Raw genomic sequence first — 20,501 nt, 5'->3', positions numbered from 1 at the left:
TATGCTAACTTCGGTCAGACAATACATGGTTATGATCCTTTTGTTTTGTTGATTTTTAAATTTTCCAGTAATCCCCTGATATTTACGTAATTCAAACTGAAAGACACGTCAATAAATACAAAATCATACTCCCATAAACTAGCCACACTAAATAATCTCTTAATTAACTCGATTTCTGCGAGTACATGATTTTATTTAAGATTCAAAATATATGAAGTAATCCAGAGTGAGATTCTAGATAACGCCTCAATTTCTTAATCGGCGGTCGAAACTGGTTTGATGTTTGTCCACATCCGTATTGCGAGCATTCACCTGAATGTTAGAAATTGAAAAAAAAAATAATAATAATAATCCATTGCAAATGTTCGTAATGTGGGACTAAAATTCAGTATCACCTGTTGTGGAATAATTCTTAAGTTCATAGGCATGATATTGGAAATGCTTGAGGGATATAAAAACATTCAAGACGATTCTATGGTTAATTCCTTTAGTGAATCTTAAGCAGCTAATGCAGAAAAAATATACAAATGCTTCTAAATGAGCAAACTATCACTAATCAGAAGCAATTTCATGTTCTGCGTTCAGAATTCGCTTTCATTGTCTCAATAAACACTCAAAAACCTGCACGTAAGTACTTTATTGTCTCATACAACGCACTACCAAATGAATATACATATTCAAGTCTCAACAAAATGATTTTCTTTGTTTTCCATATTTAATCACCTCCACCCATACCCATTGCCCAAGGGTTTGGCCATCCGCCATACCAAGGATACCACGGGTTATATCCTGTAAAATTATGACTTCCACCGTTTGCTGGCGCCGGTGCTGCTGGAGCAGGAGCCATGGCTGGAGCGGGACTCGCTGCTCCTCCTCTCAAAGAGGACAGGATCGTCGAAATCTGTGAAGCAAGTGAAGCTCCTCCTGCTGGAGCTGCTGTTGTGGATGCACCGCCCCCATCACCAGCACCACCTGCCGCTCCTCCAAGAAGACCAGCGATACTACTTAAATCCAACATTCCACTATTCAAAGATGACAAAATCTGTTGCAGTCCTCCTCCGCCTGCTGCCGGAGCGCCTGCTGGCGCTGCTCCAGAGGCTGCTGGCGCTGCTGTTGATCCTGCTGCTCCTCCACCACCTAAAAGGCCACTTATTAAACTGCCAAGATTGCCTCCTCCTCCACTACCTCCAAGAAGACCAGCCAGCATACTTAAATCTATTCCACCCGGTGCAGGGGATGGTGCTGCTGTTCCTGCTGGTGCAGGAGCAGAAGGAGCAGGTGCCGGAGTTGGTCCTGCTCCTGCTGTTGTTGGAGGGGTAGTTGCTTTATTCGGAAATTTCCCGGGTGGTGGCCACAATGGCCAAAAGGGTGCTGGTGGCCATGGTCCTGGCAACCACGGTCCCGATGGCCATGACTCTGATGCCCAAGGTTCTGGAGGCCAGGATTCATGTTGCCATTGGTCTGCCTCCCAGGAATACGATGATGGCCATGTTTCAGACGGATATGCTGCTCCTGGCCAAGAGCTTGAAGGATATTCGGAAGGCCACACCGAGGGCGGGTATTCTGTTGAGAGCCATGGTTCAGATGGAGAGGTATGCGATTGGGCAGAAGCAAGTAAATCTGTGTTCTGTGCTTTAATAGTTTCAGTGGGAGAGAGTTCAGAAAGTGCATATGGATTGGAATCTTCACCACTTTCTGGTAATTGAGAGAGGTCAGTTTGAACTCCTGAATAACTTCCCACATAGCTTTGAAATGTTTCAGTAGCTTTAGTGGAGGGTGGAGCTTCCAACGTGTTATCTCCATCATAAGTATATTGCTCTGCATCATCACCTTGCTGAAGCTGGTCTGTATTCAGAGCAAACTGTCCGATGCCGACGTAGCGATTGAATTTGGACGCTGAAGACGAGGCAACAGGAATTCTGACATACTGTTGATCAAGGTTGACTGGAATTTTTTCTGAAGAAATATAACGGTGATAATCAGCAGGTAAAGAGGCAGCTACAGTCTGTTTATCAGATTCTAGTTTGTCTGCATAATCAGGTCCAGTAGAATGCTGAGAAATATCAACAGTTTCGAAGTCCTTTTCTGTAGGTGCGGCACTTGTGAAATTCAGAGCAGTTCGCACTGCACTCCCTCTGTTGCGCACTACAACATAACGTGGAGCGGAGGTGTGAACGACTCCATACTTCACATTAAACTGCTGTGATTCAGTAACTTTGGAAGGATCTGTGATAGAGCTATTTGCTGCCTCGTAACGAGGTACAGCTCTGTAATAGTAAGCCACATGCGATGGTACATTTATCTCTATATTGCTCTTTTTATCTGGAGATATTTTCCTTGGGTCGAAACTTCTAAGAGAACCAGTCACTCTAGTGGATTCCGCAATGCTGCTATTTGCCGGAATGAAACGAGGGATCGCTTTGTAATAGTAAGACACACGTCCAGGACCAAATGACCGAGATTTTTCTTCGGTAGCACTCTTCTGATCTGAATATATTTCTTTGGGAACTATTTTTTCCGAAGAGCTGCTTGCTTTTGTAGATTCCGTCTTATCTTTGATCTCCTTCGCTCTGCTCAGTATGTAATACCCTTTCTTCGAAGCCACCCATTTGAAAGATGACGATTTCTTTCTATCAGCGTTAGATATTTTTTTGTCGGACGCGTTTTCACCGCCACTCCCTCTTTGTACGTTTTGATTAGTTCCCGAAGGAGTTTTAGTATCACTTTCTTCCGATTGAACTTTCACGTATCTCTCCGCAGGTGCGCTCTCCTTCACAATCAATCGACGCGAAAGCAGAGAAGAATATTTAGGCTTAGCATACGCGGCCAGACTTGGACTTCTGTCTTCTTCGGCATCTAAGATTTCGATGTTATCTTTCTCGCTGATTTTTTCCACCACTAAAGAAGAAACCGCGATGTTCTTGTTTTTTCGGACAGCCCTTTTAATAACGGAGTGGCTCGAGATCGCATGCTTCACAAATTTATCGCCAGCTCCTTTCTTTATCGCAGGAGGATGGGCAGTGGAACACTTAAGAGATTCGCATAGAGTTACCAATTCTGCGGTCTTCGTTTCGCCACTGGAGCTGTTCCTGTAGCTTATCGCATTATCTTCTGTTTGTTCGGTTCGGTTTGGAATTGCAGATTCGTTGAAAACTTCAGAAATGTGAGTGAATATGTCGACGTTGGGCGATTCTTGACTGTGATTTAAGAAGGCGGATGTAGCAGCCGGATTTTCTCCGTTTCCGATTCCAGACACGACGGCTGCAGCGTCAAATTTCGAATAATGCAGATTGCTATTAGAGGGAGTGCTGGTCGATAAATCATCCCGCGTGTAAGCGACAGAATGCGTCGGTACGGTGACATTCGCTTCACTCGATGCGTTTCCAGCTGAGAACAATCTCGAAATGGATGTCCCGTTAGGGTCGAAAACACTTATTTCTTTTAACTTGAAATAATCTTCAGGATCTTCCTCAGGTGCATTCGAAGTTGCCACAAAATGGGTCTCGTGTTCGTAATCTTTCTTCCTGAAGAAGACGAACCTTGAACGATTAGTGTGTTTATGACGCACCAATCTGGGCAGGTGAACGTGATATTCGATCGACGAATTTCCATTTCTCTCACGTGTGCTGAGCCTGTTCACAACTTCCAAAGGAGGAAATCTGAAGGACGAGGAGAAGGTCAGCTGGAGCAGTAAAATACCGGCAAATGTAGCATCCTGAAAGGAGCAAGTAAGATCAGTTGAAAAGAAAATTCACACTAACAATAAAATTTCAATATGATCTGAAAATCAAAAACATTTACAATTTTTTTTTACTACAACTGCGTACATAGTCAAGGCTCTGCAACCATGCACCTGCAAAGTTGTTAGTAGAACGGACACGCACACACGACCTCTGAAAAGTCAGCTTACTCGCCTTCCAACAGTTCAATTTTAATGCCATTGCCACACACTGTTTCGATTGGTCTACAACAGCTAATGTTGGTCGAAAAAAACTGATATTATTTGAAAAATATATTATATTCCTATTAAGACAAGTTTTACAGTGGAAAGTGATTAAAGTGGTTCCTTTTTTTTTGGGGGGGGGAGGGTCTTGTCTTCTGTTAGTCGAGTACTACGACTTCGTATTTCTAGGGATTGGTTAATTTGGTTGTATATCAGCAAAAGCAATAAAGGCTATTACCTTCTTTGTGAGAGGAAAACATCCTCACTCTACCTGCATCAATGGAGTTAGTCTGCAGCATTTCAGGGCATTCCTCTCAGCTCCACTGTTATGAATCACGTATGACAAGCCACTACTTTCTTTATTCGCCATATTCATGTTCTTCAATCAACGTGAAATAGCCAGGATTTTCACTCTGCGAAATCTTTCTCCAGTCCTCTGGTGTCCAATGACGATGTTCGCCACCTCAGCCGTATATTTTTGGTTTTGTCAGACAAGTGCGTGATGTCCTCAATTTATCTACTGTTACGAGAAGAGCGGCTGATGCAATCATTCACATTTTCACACTAAAATTGGTCACATTCTTTTGATCAATTTTAGCACGTCTATTGAACGTCATGATCCTGTCTCATCGATCAGCCAATTCCTTCACGCCAACCATTGACGCGATGTTTTTTTATTATTATTTATTTATCATACTACTATCGGTAAAATAAACAAGGTAAATGTTTCTGATGGACTATTTTGGAGATCTATCTACCTCACACGCATCCCTGTCTTGAATCACGACTTTTGTCCACTGTCACATTTTTATCGTGATAACGCAGATACCGTCTCTAAGAGGTAATCTATCGCCTAATTTTAGCCGATACTTGCCTCGTGATTGTGGATTGCAATTTAGTATGGGATGTGTCAAATATTTTGACAACGAGTGTATAGTTAAAATAGATTATGTATTTTAATATATTTCATTTTTTTTTATTGAGATTGATTCTCACACTGTTTCTAAATCCTCTGTCTCTACACACGGCAAAATCTTTTCAGTATATTTACATTACAATAAATATTATAATACTGTTCTATGCAATAGTGTGAATTATTAAAGTCCTTATTGCTCAAGATGGCCCATGCTTTTCCAAAAAAAAAAAACCATACAGTGTACTACCATTTGGATATTTAGCCCACAAAGTTTCATTTCTTCAACATAAATCGCTCCCTATCGTGTTGGTACATTTTTCAGATCATTAAAAAGGCTTTTCTTGGTGAGGTCTCAAAAATAGTTCGGGTCATCACAGTATCAAGTTCCTGAATGGTCTGAAAATGTCCATAAAGAGGGTTCCTAGAAGTATTGGGGAAAAAAAAAAAAAGATCGCAATCTCGTCGTCTGATAGCTGGACTTCTAGGGTAAGTGAGGAAGTCGATCCCACCCATATTTCTCCATTGTGCTGCCAGCGGACTGTCACAAGTAGTCTATTCCTCGAGGCAGTGTCAGTCGTTATCTTACTTCTATACGGTAAGCGGTTATCATCTGCTTCATGTTTCATTGCTGTTGGCGACACTTTTTCGTTCGAGGTGACAAAGGTTGTTTCCGCTGCATGGACTGCGATTTCAGTTCTAGTTTCCTCAATGGCAACATTTACTTTAGAAAATCTTTCAGGTCATTATGAACTTTTGTAAGGTTTCGACAGTAAGTCAATTTTAATGCATTGCCATTTGATCATTGGAGATTTCTGACCAAACACATTTTCGTCTTCGATTTCATAGTTTTATCACGCACCGATCATTCAAGAGAAGTAGAAAGTGATACGCATGCTTCGGTGGAAGCACAGCGCAGTTTAACTGTGCGCATTACTTTTTGGGATGATTCGAGTAATTGGAAAAATAAAATTTGATTAAAGATAAATAAAAAATTTTTGCTCATTATAGAGATGGTGGCATTTCTTGAAGAAACGCTATGAAATTCCTTGAAGAAATAGTGAAGCGCCGTAATGATTTTATTAATGTGAATTCAAAAAGAAATGAAGAAAAATAAAAGCTTTTGCCGAATTAGCTGCAAGATATTCGGTTGATAACTGAATAATTATTTCTGTAATAGCTTAAGTCAGGAATTGATAAAACTAGTATATTATATACTTCTGTTTGAGATGACTGTTTCCATGAAAACAGGTTATGCGTACATCATCAATGATGTAAACAGAACAAAACAGGTAAGCAACAGAAGCCGACTCTAAAATATGGCCTGTAACGTTTCAGTCCAACTTATTCCACAAATATGCTTGTGAGTTTTGAGGGGAGGGATAGGAATTAATTAGACGCTATTTTAAAGCGAGGAGCTTTCTCAAAAGGAACAATGTCTATGATTAGTCCATGATACTACTCATGGAGTAGGTTATTTTTGGCCAATATGATTCTTTGGATTAGGAGCGTTAAGAAATATTTCCTAAATATGAAACTTACTATCGAAACCTATATGAATTCGTAATTAGACAACATATACAGCGAGGATTGAACTGTTTAATATTGTTTCTAAAACTCTGATCTCTTACTAATAAGAAAATGCAATATATTCTGTAAATTAAGTGTCAAAGATAGCATTTCAGAATGTTGTTTTAACTTTTGGGCAAATAAAGCATGTTTCACAAGAACAACAGAAAATCCATTCTCTCGCAGCATCAAACAGGAAAAATAGTCCGTTATTATAATGTCCAAAATATATGATGAAAATCTGAAGGAAAGCAACTCAAATGCAAAACAGCGTGCATCAATCAAAAGGTGGAAAGTTTCCAAACTTTTAGGATTTACTTTTGGCATGGAAATAGAATACATTACATTTAGTACCTACAAAATATATACCTACAGGGTTTACTATTTCCTTTTTTTTAAGAATATTAAGGGAAGTTTTGTCGAGCGTTTCAACTGAAACTGAGTTACCTTCAGTATGCGAGATACTAGCAAGCAACTCCCATTTTTGTTGTTGAAAAGTGATAAAAAAATTCTAGTGTATCAGTTGAATCATTGAAACATGAGTAGCAAAATGAACAATTCATATTCGGTAAATATAGGTTCTGCAATAGTAATGTTATATGCAAACTTACAACAATTTTATATGTTTAATAGCACAAGATCTTAATAAGCGAATTTTGACATAAGATGCTTATTGTTTGAGCTAAAACGGACGAATCTATCTCAAGAAATGGAAGTTATTTCAGCGAATATTATAATATCTTAGTAAGATTGTTTTTCAAGAATAAGAAGTGCATAGTTCAGTTAATTGCAATCCATTCTAAAATTCCATATCGAGTACTAGTTAAATTTCCAGAATTCGCTTCAAAGCAACCAAAAATACAAGGCCAGAGAGCGAGGGAAAAACAAACAAACAATCAAAAACCGCCGACTGCTTCCGGTTGAGATTTGTGCAATTTTATATGCCAACATAAAACTGCTTGGAGGAATTCGAACCGCGATCGTTTCAAGCAATGATGCATTTTTCCATCTGCATCATATCGGCGACGTTTGGGATACATTTTATTAGAACCATTTCGTGCCTTTTTTTAAAAGAACAACAACAACAAACGTCCACTTAGAGGTTAATGAAGCTTGAAATTGAAGAGATGGGGACGCCTCAATAATGACTGAAGAGAATGTGATGAGCAACGACTGAATGGAGGTGAAATAAGCAAAGAGGATAAAAGTGGAATTAAATGCAGTGAGTCTATACTCGTTACCGTAACGTTTATAATTCATACATTAGATAGCTGCATATCTGTAATATGTTTGAAAGAGAAAAAAAATCCAATTTATACAACACAAGCACGAAACAGATACTAGAGAATCATAAAAAAAGTTGCTTATTATGTTTAGCATCCACTTCGTCTAGTTATCCAACAGGCCTGTTTGTAGTAAAAGATAAAAAAAAAAAAAAAAAAACGTTCATCTTTCATTACAAAGTTTGTTGCGATTATCAAAGAAACTTAGGATTAATATCTTCAGTTCCCCGCATGAGCTAGAATGGTGGATTACATCCTTGATTAGCGACATAACTGCGTTTCTGTTACTGATGCATATTTAAGAATTAAACTCATTTGGTAACGTAGTAGCGTCTACAGCATAAGGACATAATTATGGTGGTGATGATCTTGAAAACCGTAAGTAATTGGATAATTTGCTATCATACATCATTCCGGATATAAAATAAAACCAGCAGCTGAATAATTAGGAGACGATATAACTGACTACCAGAGAGGCTCATCTATTTCGGTTTCAAGAATCTGAGGTAACTCAGATGTGTCAGCAACAGTATGACGACTGGTGAGTGTCATTTGAGTAATGTTGCAGACTGTGTCTGACACTCGCTTGCAGATACACTTTATTAGTACATATAAACGACAGAGAAAAATATGTATACGAACATGTAATAATTCTAGCCGTAAGTTAATGATGAATAATTGGGATTTCGACTTCTTGGACGAACTCTCCCATTAGTCTTAATGAGTCAAAGAATATCCCCAAGAATTTCAACTCTTCCAAAGTATTCATTTCAGTGATAACTGTATAAAATAGAATATTCAAAACAGCTACGTGCTTGTTTCCAATCCTTCCACCTCTCGTAGTTGCAAGAAACAATGCGATCTGACAAACACTCTTTAATAATCTACAATGACGGCAGAATTTCTGGGTTTGAGATTTTTCTATGGTTTCAAATGGCTAACGGATCTGTGGCGATCGAGGAAGCTTTTATTGGGTAGATGTGGTGCAGTCTCTTAATGGAACTTTTCAGGATCAGCACTGCTCGAGAGTATTCTGGAATGGTTCAAATGATTCAGTTTCGCAATTCATTGCCTGATGTGATAATGAAGAGAGTTTCATAAAACAAGGACAAATGCTTCTCTACCTTAGTTCTCTCGATTACGAGATATGAATTTGTCGACTGAATTGTTTTATTGTGTACTACTTTTACACAATGCTGACGGTAAAGAACACAGAACTCGTACACCACTCAATATCTCATTTTTTACTTTTTAGAAATAGCGAGTTTATATCATTGAATAAAAATTGTCCACTTTAAAATAGATTTCCTTTTTTCTTCGTCTTGTTCTAGCTAAAACGGATGCTGGCTGTAGAGCTATGCATTATTGAAAAATACCTTCGAAATAATAACGAAACCTTTAATTCTATTTAGGCGAGTTCAGCAGAATATTTAAACACCTGGAGTAGTTGTTGAACTATTCATTTCTGTGTGTAAAAATCCCACAACTGGGATTTTCCGTGGGATAAACGTTTTTTTTTTAAAAAACTGTATATGTTTCTGGTTTACTTCTTAAACCAGCATATGCCGAAGTTGCATGTTAGCGTTAGTTAATCTCTTATTTCATTCGTATATAACTTCTAATAAATGTGCTTATTAATAATTTAAATGTAAACTTTTTCCAGGAACTTTTCTGAAATTATATTATGTACTAAGTATGAAGTATTCAAAACACCAAAAAGTACAGAATAAACCAGTTATATAAATAATTTCCGCTAGAAAATAGCATGTCAACTGTCTCGGCGGTACCTTTGTAAGCTGTTGGTTTTATATTACTGTAAGAACTATTTATACAAGTAGAATATCTAACAAAAGTAAGAAGTCTGGACATGGAAGCAGTATACTTGTTTTAGAAAGAAATATATACTCGTAAATACGCCTATACTTTCTTAAAGAGGACGTTAGACGACTGGGTTAGTCTAGTGGTTTCGCCCACTAGACTAATTAACACTATTTAAATTCAGTTTTTTTTTTTAAAAAGAAAGTTCGATCTATTAATACATTTCACAATACTGTATTCAGTGTACATGATTACGTAACTAAGAAGATGGCTTTACTTGAATTTCGAATCTTCTAAAAAAAAAAAAAAAAAAAAAACTTCAAGTAAATAAAGTGAGCCAGTAGTGAGAAAGCAGAAAGGTGAATGCAATTAGCAGCCGCTCCTTTGCTAACTTCATTATTTTATTGGTGATATTGGTTTTCAAAAGGAATTTATGTTCTCAATGAAATGGAGGCTTCTATATGTTATCATACAAATTAAAACATTTAGGCTTACTCGGCTTCACTGTAGCTCTTTGCCTGCATTGCAGCAGAATAACATCACATCCGAATCCTTTAATTTTCTGTCTAAACATTCTTTTCTAAGCAAAGATGTTTGTGAATGAATGTCTTTAAGTGGTAAATGAATTTGATCAATCAATTTTAAATCGCTACCCTTCTAATTGATAGCCTGACGTGGCTTGAACAAGTTTCACCTTTGGTCTCTAGAGAAGTAAAAGTACTTTATCTAACCGTAGCCCATCGCAGTACTAAATGTATAATAGGTTTACAACATTTTGTGGATGGGCTTATCGTTTTCTTTTCTTTCTTTGTTTCGTAAAAACAAAGAAAGAAAAGAATTGATTACAAGTTTTGTTTTCTGATTTAGCGAAGCTCTAAAAGCACTGGTCGTAAACCTACACTTTATTATCGTGGAGTGGGCAAGGGTTAGACAAGCTCAAAACAATCCACTTCTGAAGCCCACACGTGGAACTTATTCAAGCCACTTCAGGCCTCCAGTAAGAGGGCAACGGTCTCAAGGCATGATGAAAGTCAGCTACATTGTGTATATAATAGGATTCTAATCTACAGCCTGTATATTAAAAAGGGGAAGTGCTACCCGCTTGCCAAAAATATTTCCCTTACTGTATAAGTGAGATCAGTTTAAGTCTCCGAATCCCGAACTGGGGAAAAAACTTTTTATATAAAAAATGCACAGAGTGAATAATTCTGATTATCAACATACTGAAGATGTATTTTAATGAATACGGATAACTTCAGTTAGGCCAAAAGACTGTTTATTACTTATCCAATGTTTAAAAAAAAAGATATTCAAAACGTATCTGACTTGAATAAAGTTTTCTGCATATTTCCAATGCTCAAAGTTGTGAATTTCAAAATGTAGCGAGGTCCCATTGCGATTTAAAGTTTTGAATGCCTTAGAGTTTATTTCTTCGAATTCCTCCCTTCAAATCCTCCTGTTTATCAATAAAAATATTATTTATTATTCGACAGAGATACACACACAACCATAATTTAAAGTGAATATAAATTTACCTAAACAATTTATACGAAATTTAGATCATAGGATTCACGGACACCAATTTGAAAGAAAAAAAAAAAGATTTAAGCATTATTATTTTGCTGTAAAATTCTTCTAAATTTAATCGGCTTATCTTCGAAAAAGAATGTGATATTAGGAAGTTGCTCATTAAAAAAAATTCTATAATTTTCAGACATTCACTATAGAAATTATATCCATCAGAATACACTATCATGTAAATAATTTGTCATCGAATCTGAGATACCCAAATTATTAGCGACAAAGAAACAGCTGCTTCGCATTCATCATAAACTGAACTGATAGATGTGATGTGAAAAACTATAACCCTACACCAGCACTAAATATCAACAAACAATTCTTACCAGCCTAATCATTTTATTTCACGAAGAATCAAACCAAAATGACAAAAACGAGTAACGACAGCAGGATTGCTTCGAGTAGTAAACTACTATTTGTCCTTCGATTTCGGCATATTACAAAAACAAATATGAGCTTACCAGAATATGCATCTTCCTATCCTTTATTGCATTTAGTCGATGGCGCTATCTCCGACAGTCACAATCAGTAGACACTTGCAAAAGACAGTTATCAAATTTAGTGTCATGTCATCCAACTTATCAGCGAAGTCACGTCCTATTTTTTTCCCTTATGTCATCAAGAATCACCAAAGACGACATACTTATAAGTACCCCAGAAATAGTGTGTTCATTAAGGGAGGCGTAAGGGGATACTGACTTGTCTTTCACTCGCACAATGAAGCTATTAAATATTGATGAGTCTTCACCTTTAATGCGAAGACGTCAATAGTCTCGCTTGGCATAGTAGATTGCCCGTAACGAACACTTACATTAGTGAAAATGGACGTCACGCCCCCTATATCTATATCGCAGTACTAAACAAACAGCGAAACTCTTGTTACCCCCCCCGCGGTTTATTCGTCATCGATTCGATGCGCTAAATCAAAGCCATCCTAAAGAAAGAAAGAATGGAAGAAAGGATTAAAGAAGAGAGAAAAAAATAGAACTACTTGAATGGAATTCGTCTGTCCTCGTTTCGCTTTTAGCGTTCAATAGATGGAAAGCACAGAGATCCCGCAGAGGACGTATATTAGCATCCCGTTGTGCCCCGCTAATGAAATTTACATTCGCATTGATATGCGTGGCCGTGTTAGGAAGAAGCGAAACAGAAGGTAAAGGGGCAATAAAGCATTTCATACATCGCATACTTGCAGTCGCTAAATGTGCTAACTTAAAACAATGACCCGCTTCTTTAGCGTATTTAAGAAAACGCCCGATGGAATGCTTTGAAAAATATTTTAAGTGGAAAAGCCTTTCCCTTCTCTCAGCAATATTTAGGTGAAAGGATTCTCAGTATGAATGTCTGTAGAAGGTGATCCATTCATTATGACAACGTGGATTTAAGCCCAGTCATCATCTAAATATTTAAATGAATTAAATTAATTAGCCAACCAAAAGTGTAAATGTTTTGTGAACGCTTGCATGGAATAATAAATCACACACACAAACACACCGTGGGGTGGGATAAGGATTTTTTTAAAAATTATTATTTATTTATTTTTACATAATCCGGAACTTTTTCAAGCCACTTCAGGTTTCAATAAAAATGAAGTTTGGAAAGGCCAAATTAAGCTATACAAAATGCCTACACAACAGGGGCCAAACAATTCAAGAAATGAATACAGGTGTATATTGCGATTACAGAAAAAAATCTTTTGAACGTAGGAATTGCTGACTTAATTGCAGGTGAACCATTTTGGTAAAATAAACATTACCAAAGCAAGTTCTTTTTAACTGTATAATGTAGTTGAAAATTAGCCAGAGTTGAATTTTCCATTCAGATCTCAAACTCAACATAAACGCTATCAAAGGAAAAGAAGTAAGAAAGCACCATGTTGACATAACTAAATCACTTCAACTTGTTATATTCAGGTAATGAATAGCAGTATTATTCAATATTAAATAAATGTCAAGTAACTTCCAATATACAGCAAACATATCAAAATGAGGATTTGTACAACACTGGTTTGTGCTTATGGTCCCACAGAAGGGGTCTGTAAAAGAACAGACCCTTCTGTGGGACCATAAGAAAGGAGGAAGTTTTGAGTAAATAGAAAAGTCGGTCCTTGCTATTGAAGATCTAAACAGGAAGTTAATAGCAGACATACGGAAATGTTTTGGGAAAATTTGGAGAAAAGAATAAAGCTGATAATAATGGTAAGAAAATGTTGGATTTCTGTTCAGGACATGGACTAAGAATTGTTAATATCACGCTTCATACACACGCTTCATACACCCAAAAAATATACAGTGGATTGGAAATAATATGTGATCACCAATCAGTTTTGAGCAGGATAAAAAGGTGTAGTAAAGCTCTATAAAGAATAAAAGTCGAGCAGCTTTTAGAGGTTAATTTTACATACCCAAACATTCCTGGAGAAAATATTAAAGAGTTAGGAAACAATAATCAAACCTTGGAGACTCAGTGGCAGAAGAAAACATTAAGTTGTACAAAGGGACAAACACAGTTAACGATGCATCCCTTAAAAAAAAAAAACGGTGTATCAAAAAGTTCCTAGTAAGTATACCAGCATGTGTTCTCAGACAATACACACACACAAAAAAAAAAAACAAGCACGAAAGCGAAGCAACGCATAAAAGAAGCTAAACCAAAGTCATGGGAAAGCTTTGGAAAGAATACAGAAATATTAGGAAAAGGTAACAAAATATCTCGAAGGATATTGAACAAGGAATGAGTACTGAAAAAGGAATCAGAGATGATAAAGGTGAAATGAAAACCGAAGATATTCTCTAGATGAATCTCTTTGAAAGATTTGTTTCGATTAACAGAGCAACAGAAAATATTCCAGAGTACATATCGAAAAGATGATCAACTAGAATATGGAGGCATAAGTTTCACACTGGCTGCAATGCATAATTCAGAAGGCCTGGTGCAAAGGTCAAATTCCGGATGATTAGAGTAGAGCACTCAATCTATAAAAAAGGCAAATAAAACTAAATGTGAGAATTTACAGAGGAATTTCCTGAGTGTTTCAGATAAGATTTATGTAAATATACTTGTGAAGAGGATAAGAAAAATTATAGTAGTGGAACTCGGAGAACAAGTTGGATTTAGAACAAATAGGAATTATCAAGGTCACATTTTTACTTTGAGACAAATACTTGAGAAATCATGGAGATATAACAAGGATCCTATATTTAGTTCAGTAATCTTATATATGTTGTAACAAAATTTGAGGTGAAAATCAGCAATTAAAAGATGCAGACCCAAAATTTGCAGGAACATGGATTAGATACTCGATGGAAAAGACATAACAAGTGGAATATTTCAACTATTTAAAATAATTTTAGCGATGTTTCCAAATTTAATACGGAAACAGAGAATAGAAGAGGCAAAGCTGATAGTGAGGATCAGTTGAATTAATGTATGTGGAATAAGAGAGAAATTATGATGAAGCTATGAAGGCAAGAAAAAGACGCAGAGGAAGACTGAGATCTTACTGGATGAATGCAGTTAAAAGTGCCTTAGAAAACCGAAATATAAAATATAAGATTTGACAATATTGGAATCCTGAAAGATAAACCAATTCTGCAAAATTGTCCATAGGAATTCAATAATAATGCAATGCGGTAGCACCATATTATCGTGTACAACCCCTTGAGGATAAATATCAGAAATTTAATAAGGAATTTTCGATTGTTGATATTCCTGTTCATTATTTCGCATTTTTCGAGATGAAAATCGTAGGAAAATAATACCCGCATATTTTACAGTATTTTCACTTTTATTTAAAGTGCATTAATAAATAAACGCCGTTTTTTTGTGCACGAGAGTTATTAGTTTATAATACAGGAGAGTTATTAGAACAACTTCATAAATTACGGATATACCAATTTTAATAATTTAAATTAATATACGTCTCATATCTCATATACAGTCCTCTTCCTATCACGGATTTTAGGCCAAGTAGCTTCTTCTGGTCTCAAGTTATCGCTTTATTGGTCTTCCAGTTCATCCTATACAGTAACTGTATTAATAATAATGTATTAGATAACGTTTATATATTAGACAACCTTGATGTCAAAAATAACATGAACTTTTTATTATATTAATGGATCATATGTTGCGTTTTTTTACCTATGGAGGAAAAAAAATAAGACACACTATATAACTACACTACACAAATAACTCAGAAATCAATCTTTTTTTTTTTTCGGTTGACATAAAAAATAATGTAGCCATGAATGCTAGTTGAAATATCAAATGCATATCGTGTTCCTAAACAAGATTATTGCAATATTCATGTTTGTAAATACAAGCTTTGCAGACTTGATTTTAAAAAGAAGCAAATATTTATAGCACACTAAAAATCTAAGCGTTGCAAAGGCAAACCTCGAAAAACTGTCAAGAAATATATTTCGATATTTTTACCGTACGTAGGGAGTGAAGTTGTCAGTTTTAAACCTTAGGGGGTTTACTCGAGATTCCGTTAACTCTAGGATGTGAAAGCAGTTTTCAGAAACTTAAAAACTTTGAATAGTTTTTTTTTTTTTGCAACTCTTACTATCGCTGCTATTTTAGAAGTTGCAAAAACCCATCAAGTTTTCGGAGAAGTTCAAAGACTTCTTTCGAGTGAACGTGCTCGTATTGATCATAACATGTAGAGTATGCGATACAGTAGTTGACAAGTGAGATGTCGAAGTGCAATTAGTGCCTTTGTCATTTTAAGCTACTTCCATTGTCAGCGGTGGTTCCCTCTAATAGAGGTGATGTCACGTGGAGAACGCCATAAATCACATCATTTGAGTAGGACGGAGGGATCGACCTTTTGTGGTACTTTGCAGGAGTACTTTATGCTTATTGCGTTATACTTGCCGGCTTCAGTGTCAGTAGTCATTGGTTTGAGTGCGTTGTGGAGAGAGGAGGGAGGATGAATGGTGAAAATGGTCGAGTAGACGCTTTTGTTTACGGATACTCGTACTTGTAAGCGAAGTGGAAGTGCAAGTGGCAGGACATTTGACAACGACCGCACCAGTAATTAGATATGTACCGCAGTGAGAAAGGGTGGCGGAGTAAAAAAAAAAAGAAGTCTGGAAGAGTACACAAGTGATTTATAAATGGTCTCCGCAAATGGGGGATGATTAAGTGAGTAGTGTGGCGTAGCGAGGGAAAACGCAGGGAAAATAAATGAATCCGTAATTATAGAAAAATTATTAGCTCTCCTGGATAACTGCAGTTTATGAAATATATATTCGGGATTGCTTGTGGAAACTGAATCCCTGGGAAATTAACGCGACGTAGACATCCCAGTTCTTAATGCATTTTCCCATACGCTTAGGGTGGGAAGAAAGTGTGACGAGCACGCATGGCGATTTGAATTATTCATATAGAAAAGAGAGGGCGAAGCAACTTATAATCAAGGTATATTTTATTCGTTGTTATTTTTATAATTTTCAAAACAAAACAAAAGAAGGCTGTGAATTCAAAATGCAGTTTCTGTCATGCATATACAACCCTAGCAATATATAAATTCATATCTTTATTATCATTTATTAAATTCGCAAAGTATATTGCAGGTAATGCTGTTCTTGCAGAATCTATTCTGATAAACTTACTTTGAAGCACCAAGCAAGAGTTGTCCCCCTCAAGTACACTAATAGATGCAAGATAAACCAATTCTTATTTTAAATACTATCTATGCGTCTGTATTTTTGTAGCATTCGTGTTTAAGGGTATGGCAGGTTACTGGGATTCAGTCGCTAACTACATAAATCTGCAATTAGTGTGATTTGAATGCGATCCAAATGTATGATTCAGTTAGCTTTCTTTAATTATGAACTTATTCCTACAATCGAACATTAAGGAGTCCTCTACCTTACTGGTAGAGGACTCCTTAATGTCCTTTACTAAATACTGTAACTTCGATAGTTTAATAGCTTACGTAGAGTTTATGGATATCTTCCACGGGAAGTAAATCTCTATTTCTTTCTTTGTCATTTTGTGTGTTCCTTTTGTAATCTAACTCTAAACTTTTATTCTTTCGTGGTACTTTTCTTAGTTGGTGTTTTTGATGCCTCGGATTCGTGCTGAGAGATCAAAGAACAGCTTATGAATGGAACTGCAAATTTTTCAGTCATTTGTATTTTAATAAAGGACATCAGCCAACAGATCTTGCATGTAGAAATACCTGAACTGGTACGGAAGATTGCAGATTTATCTTTATTATAATCGGAGCATTGTTCTTAAAGAATAATCTTTTCCCCTCTGAACCTTGGGTTCCCCCCCCCCCCCCCAAAAAAAAACACGGTTGGAAAACACGCAATTAAAATGCATTACCCTATAAAATTTGTGGGATAGAGTGACTGGGTGGATTATGTGTGCTTGTTTACCGTAATGTTTCACAATCTTGCTTTCAAACATCCACATTTTCTTGATACATTTCCAGTCCGGCTGACTTTTGAACTGATTAAAAAACAATAAAAAAGAAAAGAATCGTCACTATGAATGCAACCGCTTTCTCGAATCACTTCTTTATTTTCCTTGTCGTGAAGTAATAACGTCTTAGTAATTTAACTGCGATTGTGCCAACGTCAAACTAGACATGATTGCAACTGGACAATGGTTGCAATTCCCAAAGGAATATCTGCTTGTCTCATGTTTCCCTTTTAAAATTGGTATTAAATATAGGAATTATTGCATTCTCAAATATATCGTTCTGGTTAAACATTACAAAATCGTTTGTAATACTTAACTGGAAATTTGAATCGGAAATCTACAGATGCTTATTCAAAATTTGCCACCTTTCGAGAACTGTACTTGTCACTTCTGTGTGGGATCATAAACGAATGGCTTAGGATTTGGCCAGTTGTTTAGGCTTACTGCAAGCAGCTTACCAAAAGGTGTCAGATCATTACGTCTGTCAACTGTTCCTGTTCTCAGATTTGTTTGTTTTAAGGAGGAACTCTCAGAATTTGCAAGGAGAAGACCATGCAATTTTGTAGTAAGACTGGCTCTTTAATCTAAAGAATGCTTCTGTTACAAACAGTAATTTAATCCAAAGTCTCTTTGCCAGGCAAAAGTGACGTATGACTAAATTATTCTGTAAGTCATAGGAGCTCTGATATGCCTCATACAATTTAACTCTTTTTCCACCATGTTCAAGTGAAAACCTTTCAAAATAATCTTTTATATTGTGGTCATTCATTAATTTTACTTCTAAATATAAATGAAGAAGAATGGTCAATTTTAAAAAAAAAAAGGCTCATCACAATCTGAATCCCTTTTAGAACTTAGTTCTTAAAGGATCAATATCAATACGTGTTCAAAGCTAGAAATATAAAAACCACCGAGGACAAATTTATTTTTACCCCCGGTAGTACTGTATAGTGCTAAATAACATGGCCTGTCACGCAGCAAACCAATGTTGATCTTCCTGGCGGAGAGAATTTATTTATTATTATTCTATTTTCAGCCGAGTGGTTAATAGGTTGATATATGAAAAAGAATAAACTTATAAGTTAAATGGAACTAAGTAAGAATTATTTATTTCGAAAAACGCGGATCGAATGGCGGATTATATGGGCGTTATTTGAAATCGAAATAAGTTAGAAATTCATAATCTTCTGCGTTCTAATAAAGCATCAGACATGATTATAGTTCAATGTCTTTCGTACAGAAATGTTTCTATTAACAAAACACACACATAAAAGGATGCGTAAAACATTTCCGTAATTACACGAAGAAAACTAATATTTAAAACTATTTCACATATTTTAATTTCTAAATCTTGCACTTTTTTTTTTCTAAATAAGAACATTTATTGCCTGTAGATGAGCTTATCTAGCTTTTTGTACCTGATACTTCTGTAGTCTACTGTAGGCAAGTGTGTGGACTCCACACTGATCGATTATCTGAGGAAGACATGCAAATTCCATTATCCCCTCATCCCTACACCAGGGTCAGCGTTTGGCCGATCTCTTCCGCTAAGAAAACTTAGCAATCTGTCTTCTTTCCTTCCGGTTCATCTATTCCGATAAATGTAGAGGCTTAGAGGGAGCGAGAATCATTCTCCCCTTCTGAGATGGCATGCGGAAAGCACAAAGAACTCAGACTAAGTGGGATAAAAAGGAGATTATCTAGAAGCTTCTTGGTCTGCAGATCTAGACAAGAAAGAACCGCTCGAAGGCGTAAATGACAAGAAGATATTGGAAAAAGTTACGAAAACGGTTATTGTAACTTAAACTGAATAAGCGCTAGGGACATATGCTCATCGCTAGTTTATTAGCTTGGATAGAAATCGCTTTTTTCCCGATAAATTACTTGGGAAGCACATATTATCTTCTCTTAGTAAAAGCAATTTTTGTTGCAAACATAAGATGGATTTTTTTTATCAGTTATGAATATACTTGTTTAAGAACTTCGTGAAAATTAAGTCGAAAAGGTTAATGATCGGTACCAGGAAGCGTTGGAACGTGAAAAAAGAAATCAGATTATTGTAAGTTATCTAAAATATTAGTAGATTATAAAATACTGACGAAATAAGAGTTAGGTATTCCCCCTACCTTTAGGTATGCTGAGCAACAATAGTTACGAAAGGAGCCACCTTGCTCGCACAGTAATGGGAATGAATCGAGTGTATCTTGCCGACTCCAACAGTGGAGAAGTACAGATAAGCATAAGTGCTTATAATCTCTACTAAACACAAGACTTACTGTCATGACACAGCACACAGATTTATTTATTTAGCTCAGAACACGTCACGTGATATCCAGTCTAAAATTTGTTAAGGTAAACATGATAATGAATTATCCTCGAGAAATAGCCTGTCTTAAACACAATCTTACGTCATTCCGCAGAGTGTAAAACTACTATATTTACAAAGAGAAAAGACTCCGCTTCCTTCTCCCCTCTGTTTTTTTTTTAATCTAAGTTGAACAGTACCGTGATTTCTAACGTTTTTGACTTATCAATGACGTAATACTTGCGCTGATACAGCAATTTTCTATTCAGTTTTGTTTTATTCAATAAATATGAATAGTTACTCTGAACAGGCAGGAAACTTGCCTTCAAAAGGCATGGAACACACTGCTTTCACGTTAGCTGTTGCTTAATTATCATGAACACAGTAGTAGGGAGGTTCTATTCCCAGTGTAGTAAATAGAAAGAGGACAATCAGCTGCGCTGAAGATACTTCTCATTCAAGAGAAAAATATTTTCTGACAAAGATTATGAACTGAGGCACTTTACCATGGTGGCAAATTAACTGGCAGATCCAGTGGGGAGATTTACAAACAGAACAGAAAAACTCTATTCATTCCGAAATGCTAATTCTCTCCGTATCGATGACAGTGCTTTGTAATATATTTGTGAATCATATCACTTGCGAAGAACACAA

General features: G+C 36.4%; 1 protein-coding gene across 1 annotated transcript; it reads right to left on the bottom strand.

Annotated features, from left to right (window-relative positions):
* Window positions 1-678: 678 nt before the first annotated feature.
* On the bottom strand, window positions 679-11,665 carry LOC150104253 (uncharacterized). Its single transcript, XM_090396870.1, has 2 exons — window positions 11,566-11,665; window positions 679-3,715 (listed from the first exon to the last, which is right to left on the bottom strand). The coding sequence occupies exons 1-2, from the start codon at window positions 11,575-11,577 to the stop codon at window positions 716-718; spliced, it is 3,012 nt and encodes a 1,003-aa protein (XP_090252996.1). The 5' UTR covers window positions 11,578-11,665; the 3' UTR covers window positions 679-715.
* Window positions 11,666-20,501: the final 8,836 nt, after the last annotated feature.

This window comes from Typopeltis vanoorti, chromosome 8 (genome assembly GCF_054136105.1).
Source record: "Typopeltis vanoorti isolate ZY-2024b chromosome 8, IOZ_Tvanoo_1.0, whole genome shotgun sequence".
Lineage (NCBI taxonomy): Eukaryota > Metazoa > Arthropoda > Arachnida > Uropygi > Thelyphonidae > Typopeltis > Typopeltis vanoorti.
Note: the sequence above shows the minus strand (reverse complement) of the source record. Positions and strands in the feature narration are given on the sequence as shown.